Raw genomic sequence first — 6671 nt, forward strand, 5'->3', positions numbered from 1 at the left:
ACAAAGAAGCATATAATGATTATTGGTTGCTGAGAGTCTTCAATTAAGTATTTTGACTATATATATCTGAAAGTTTACTTTTTATTTGAGCGCAAAAACTTATTTATAAACAAATTTAAGAATATATATATATTGAAATTAATATATCGATACCCGAAAATATGCCAAACATATTGTATATCGATGTTTCTAACTGTATGTTTTTGACATCCATAGTTCTGAGTAGAGCTGGCAACGCCGACATTGTGCAACTCGAAAACGGCGTGAAATACGTATTAAACAGCATTTATTGGCGAAAATCGGCGTAAATAATGACGGTAAACAAGCGCGACGCGGGTGCCACGCGACCGCGGTGCTTCTTCGACATTTCCCTGGGCGGCCTGGGCGTGGGCCGCATTGTCTTCGAGCTCTTCAACGATGTGGCGCCCAAGACGGCCGAGAATTTCCGCGCACTCTGCACGGGCGAAAAAGGATTTGGCCTGGTCACCGGCAAAAAACTGCAGTACAAGGGCGTGATATTCCACCGGGTGGTCAAGGACTTCATGGTCCAGGCGGGCGACTTCTCCGCGGGCAACGGCACCGGCGGCGAGTCCATCTACGGCGGGACCTTCGAGGGTGAGTTGTTCCGGCTTCCGACTCGATGCCTGCATACATGCATACATACATACATGCTTGTGTGTGTGTGTGTGCTGCTGCTTGTGTGGGAAAAAATCAATACAGTGGTTATCTGATAAGAAGAACTGAAAACAAAAGGGATTGTACAGGGTATATAAAGTGCTACAAGCAGCCAAGATTCTTAGAATTTGCGAATTAATAAAATGCCAATAAAAGGGGGTGGAACGTAATGCAAACACTGTAAGTAAAGAGATGTCTAAAAACTTCCAAACAATTACATATAAACGGCACTACAATCCATCCATTAAGTGTAATCTTTGAAGACAAAACCTTTGATATGCCAGCCAAACGGAACAAATACCCCATTTAAATGGCAAAAATAAATGCTCACTCAAGCGACTCAATTTAAATTTACATTTTGCCAAATATATCCATCAGAAATATAAGGGGATGGTGCACATCCTACATCTACATATTGCTAATTATAAGTCTGGGTGGAAAATGGGTCAAATATGCAAATAGAAGCGGCTTGGGGAAATCCAATTACATGCGCATTAAAAAGTTATCTAGAAAATTGGGTTTTCTGGGTGCTAATCTCTTGGGCTTTTAAGTAATATTTAAAGTAAATTTGGTTAAAACAATCTGATTCCTCTTTCCAGATGAGAGCTTCGAGAACAAGCACGATCGTCCCTTCCTGCTGTCGATGGCCAACCGGGGCAAGAACACCAATGGCTCGCAGTTCTTTATGTAAGTGCTCTCGACGGAGGGCCGTAACCGGCTGGTCCGGACTAACGTGGCCGTAAATTTAGTTTCAGTTCTGTTTCAGGCACCGATAATTCAGCTAAACTCTCTTCGCCTTCTTTTTGATCTATACTTAAACCTCTGTTGTTGTTCATTAATCTATTGCCATTTAGCCGTAGCCCGTGGGCGGTAAAGTGTGAGCTAGCGTCCCACTGACCAGCGCACAGATGCATCGCAATCTGTCCTCCATCGGCCGATGCACCGCCATCCCAGCATCCCTAGTGCATTTGGTCTGTGGGTCCAAAAACCAAGCTCCATGGTCTTTGGGCTCTGGGCCTCGGTCTCAGTGTGTGTCTCTCTCTCTCCCTCGCTGTCGGCTCCTTGTGGATCTTTGCCGGAATCCTGGGCTGGATCCTCACGATGGATCTGCCAGATGACAATGTGCTGGCCATGGCTAGCTGCAGCGACTCTTGCGGTTGGTGGCTTGCCAAAATCCTGTGTGCCACCTCTGCCTACACCTAGAAACCTTTAAACTTTGTTGCACATGACATTGTCTCCACCACAACCGACACCAACAACAACGACTGAAACAACAACAACAACACCGATTTCAACTACAACTGCCTACTGCAGCCCAACAACCAGTTAGCCAAAGTGTAAAGAATATTTTTCTCTTCTTCTGTTTCTCATTGTAGTACAACACAGCCTGCGCCACATTTGGACAAGTAAGTTAGCTTTGAGCACGTTAAGTAGATCAGCATAATAGCGTCATCTTTCCTCGTTGCAGTATCCATGTTGTATTCGGCCAAGTTATATCCGGTCAGGAGTTGGTGCGCCAATTGGAGGGTTTGCCTGTCGATCGGAACTCACGCCCGCTGCAGGATGCAGCCATTGCCAACTGCGGTGAACTAGTTAGACAGACAAAGGGTACGACTGCCATCCATTTACGCATATCCATTATACTTGACATGCCTCTCGTCACATAGCCAAAAAGGAAAAGAAGCACAAGAGGCGTTCCACGACCACCGAAGACTCAAACAGCGAGGAAAGTGAGACTGAAGCTAAGGCCGTGCGCAAGGCCAAGAAGAAAAAACGCAGCCGCAAAGAGTCAAAGTCGCAAAGCGAAAGCGAAGAGTATGTGATAGTGGTTGTTATTTTGTAATTTGGTTCATTTCGTTTCATTCGTATAGCAATGAAACAAGCCGCGGCAATGGAAAACATGACCAGACCCCGCAGGATGATGACGAGGACCGCGAGGAAGGCGAACTGCATCCGCTGGTCACAATTACAAAGATAGATCCTAACGAGATACCAGAGGTAACTGAACTGGATTCTCTGTTTCTATTATTGAATATATAACCTTTATCCTATACCCCTCTGTATTCAGGTATCGAACAAATTCCTAATGCGCGGGGAGCGATCAAAGTCGCTGGATCGTGAGGAGCGTGGAGCACGCGGGCAGGATCGCGATCGAGGCAAAGATCAGGATCGAGACCGCAGCCGTAACAACTTCGGTTGGTCAAAGAAACAGGCACCGCCCACATCGCGTAGCGGTCGCATTGTCAAAGGACGTGGAGTGTTTGTGAGTATATAAAGTTGTTTGTAACTCCGCACACAATTTCTAAAATGACACCATTTACAGCGCTTTCGCACGCCGTCTCGTAGTCGTTCGCGCAGCACTACGCCACCTCACTGGAAGCATGCCCAGAAGCGCACCATCAAGTTGTCCGACCTGGAGCGCATTGAGGAGGAGAGCAAGATGCGCGAGGAGGAGATGAAGCGGCGCGAGCATGAGAGAAAGCGTCGCCACGAGGAGGCCACAAAGAATCCCAAGCAGTCCTTTTTCGAGCTATCCCATGCCAGCACTTACGGTGGCAAAATAACTCCGGATCGATTCTCTCCAGAGCACAAAGCCAAGTCGAAGGACGCCGCAGATCGCGGTAAAGCCAAGGAGAGAGAAAAGGCTGGCGATAGGGATAAGGCAAGGGATGTGACTCCTGTTAAGCGCCGCAAGTCGATGGACATGAACGCCTTGGACTACGAGCAGCAGACAGAATCCGAAGCCGAGTCCGAGAACGAGGAGCAGTTGAAGGTGAAACCACCTAACAAGCCGGATATCAGAGTAGAGCCATCGACCAGCAAGGATCGCAACGCTAATCGCGATGAGCGTAAGCCCGAGGAGAAGGCCAAGCTAAAGCGCAGTCGTTCCCGGAGCCCTCGTCGCCAATCCCCTCCTCGTCGTCAGCAACGCTCGCCCGCCCGACGTCCTGGCGAAAACTACAACCAAAATCCGAATCAGAATCAAAATCAGAATCAGTTTAATCGTGGCAATCGCCGAAATCCTTTTGCGGACAGAGATCGCCGCCGTCGCTCGCGCTCTCAGGATAATGAGTACCGCAATCGTTACCCCCTGTCACCAATCCGAGGAAGAGGCTCGCCCAGTGGAGACCGCCGGCGTCAGCAGCGCTCCCGCAGTCAGAACCGTAGGCAGGATTCACCCAGCCAGAGGCGTCAGCTGTCGCCGGGCCGAAAACGTCAGGATTCGCCGAGTAAGCGTCCCAATTCAACGGAGAGAAAGCGGCGGGACTCGCCTGAAAGAAAGCGAGACGATTCACGCGACAGGAAGCGGGAGGCTTCTCCCAACTGGAAGCGTGAGGATTCACCTGGAAGGAAGCGCAAGGACTCCGCCAATAGAAAACGGGAGGATTCCCAAGACAAAAAGATACAGGACAGCAAAAGGCAGGAGTATTCTGCGGGTAAGAAACGAGAGGATAGCCCGAGCAAAAAACTAAAGGATTCTGATAGGAAGCGTCAGGATTCTCCTGTGAAAAGGCAAGAATCGCCGGGCAGAAAGCGTCAGGACTCGCCAGGCAGGAAACGGGATTCTCCTGACAAAAGAGCTGCGGAGTCCGCCGACAAAAAGCAACAAGACTCGCTGGCCAAAAGGCAGGATTCACCGGGCAGGCGGCGTAGGGACTCGCCGGAAAGGAAACGCAGGGACTCGCCTGACAGAAGGCGCAAGGATTCGCCGGCCAGACGACGCCAGGAATCATCCGGCAGAAGGCGCCAGGACCCAGATGGCAGAAGACGCCGTGAATCGTCCGGCAACAGACGCAGTCGCAGCCGTGGACGTCGGCACAGTTCCTCGCGCAGTCGCAGTCCCTCAACTAGTCGCTCCCGCCGCCGCCGCTCGCGCAGCCCGCTGCCCAAGCTCACCTCCGCGCTGCCCATGAGCGAGGAGCGCGAGAAGGCGGCCCGCGAGAAGATGCAGAAGCGTGCGGAGGCCGCCATGCTGATGAAGGAGCACATGCGCAACGAGATCGCCAAGGAGGAGGAACGCCGCCTGGAGAAGCAGCGCCAGGACGACCTGGATAAGGAGCGCACCACCCGCGAGCTCAACGAACTGGAGCGCCTGAAGGCCGAGACGCTCAGGAAGCTGAATGAAGAGGATTCCGTGGACCCGGAAGCGGCTGCATCCGCCGGAAGTGCGTCCAAAACCGATGCCACCAGCACCGGCGCCAAGAGCAAACGCGATTCCAGCTCGGAGAAGCGGCATCGCGAGAAGAAGCGCAAGCATAAGAAGTCCAAAAAGTCCTCGGCTCGTTCCGATAACGATGAATAAAACTACTCCTAGACTTTAGTTGATACCCAAACGGCGTCAGACCTGGTCAAGTTTCACCAATTTCAGGCCTCCGCACGAAATTGCAATTGTAAAAATCGCGACCCCAAACATTTTGTAGCCAAGTCTGTTTAATAAAGGTAAACGTCACTGTACTGATGCACTGTCCATTTATTTTTTAACTTTTTTCCTGAATTTGCAAAAATAATGCAATATTTTTAACAGAATAACATGTGTGAATGTGTTGACCATATTATTATTATCTAGATCTGAATATTATTACATATTTTTTTATTGATATCATTTTCAGTACTGGTAAATATAATTTATAATATATATTTAATAATATTTATTTTCAATTTTTTAAAGACTGAAAAAATTAATCCAAAATAGCCGTGTTCCGCACCTAGCCAAGACTCGAGCCAGTGTGGTGAGTTTGGACAATATTTTAATGCTGCCCATACAAAAGGTGCTGCTGCCACATGCTTGGCTGCACTGTTTCAGGAAAGTTGAGACGCTAGGTGGCGCCACTTCTAAAGGGACTAAAAGGACATTTATGTTTTTCCAATTTGCTTGTTTTTTGCGAGGCATTCTATCATGATAATTGATTGACTATATAGCGTACAAGCAATATTTAACACCATTCGCTATGATTATTTTACATTTCAATACATTTCTACAAACCTGTTTATTTAGAATTTCCATTTGTACCATTGCAATCAGAGGGCTTTCCAAAATAATCCGACCACTTCACAAATCCGACCAGTTGCACAGCAAAGTGTAATTGTTAAACAAATTACGTGCAACAGCATATTTTTAATTTCCGAGCAGATTTGTCGGAATTGCCATTTCTTTATTGTTTGAACTCCCTAATTGCCAAGTGAACTTGCATAAACACTCGTATATCCTCTGACCAAATTGCCCTGTGTTTGCCTAATATTCTTATATTTTATGTGCATTTCTTTTGGACCGAAGACGACCCTTTGGTTTCGAGAGACAAACAATGGCGAGGCAAGAAAAATAATAAAACTGCAAGTTCAACTTTTGGGCTGTGGGTTGTTGTTGCGGCTGCCGTTGCAAGTTGCAGGTGCAGCATTCCACAGAAAGAAAATATGTCAGAAAATTCTAAATCTAGAATGGGAGTATATGATGCATACGGAATGACACAAAAATGCACAAATCACTGTATTAAGTGCCACAACGTATGTAGCAAACTTTAAGATACTTTTATAAGCGAAATTTAAAGCGATATCGTTGAAACCTGTTGGTCAGTTTCTTAGCCTAATTATTTTTAATAATTTTTCTTACATTTTTTGATTAACTTAATTGAAAATAGAAATAGAAAATGAGTGTGTTCATTTCGGCCTGGCATTCTGTTGGTTTTTCCTTGTGTGCCGCTAGTTTTTCCTCCTGTAGCTCGTACGTTGCAAGTTGCTGATGCTGTTGTGGCGCCTAGGTGGTTGCTCGTTGCAAGTGCCACTGACAAACACAGCTGTCGAGTGCGGCGCTTAAATGGCAAGTAAACTGCAGCCGAGCGTTTGCTTTGCTAATTTCGCAGGCATTCTGCCTTTGGAGCCTCTTCTCCAGTGCCACCACACCTACTTGGCCCGCCTTCGCCTCGGCGCTCCGCCCCCTCGACAATTGTGTGGGCGTGGCTGTGCACTTGCTGCTTATTATTTGCACTCGGCAAGGCCAA

General features: G+C 47.7%; 1 protein-coding gene across 1 annotated transcript; it reads left to right on the forward strand.

The window, feature by feature from the left end:
- The first annotated feature begins 102 nt into the window (after positions 1-102).
- On the forward strand, positions 103-5130 carry LOC6729924 (peptidyl-prolyl cis-trans isomerase G). The gene is made up of 8 exons (XM_002105190.4): positions 103-615; positions 1275-1362; positions 2052-2081; positions 2144-2283; positions 2343-2490; positions 2547-2673; positions 2744-2938; positions 2999-5130. The coding sequence occupies exons 1-8, from the start codon at positions 312-314 to the stop codon at positions 4976-4978; spliced, it is 3012 nt and encodes a 1003-aa protein (XP_002105226.1). The 5' UTR covers positions 103-311; the 3' UTR covers positions 4979-5130.
- Positions 5131-6671: the final 1541 nt, after the last annotated feature.

The sequence above is a fragment of the Drosophila simulans genome, chromosome 3R (assembly GCF_016746395.2).
Source record: "Drosophila simulans strain w501 chromosome 3R, Prin_Dsim_3.1, whole genome shotgun sequence".
NCBI classification, from domain to species: domain Eukaryota; kingdom Metazoa; phylum Arthropoda; class Insecta; order Diptera; family Drosophilidae; genus Drosophila; species Drosophila simulans.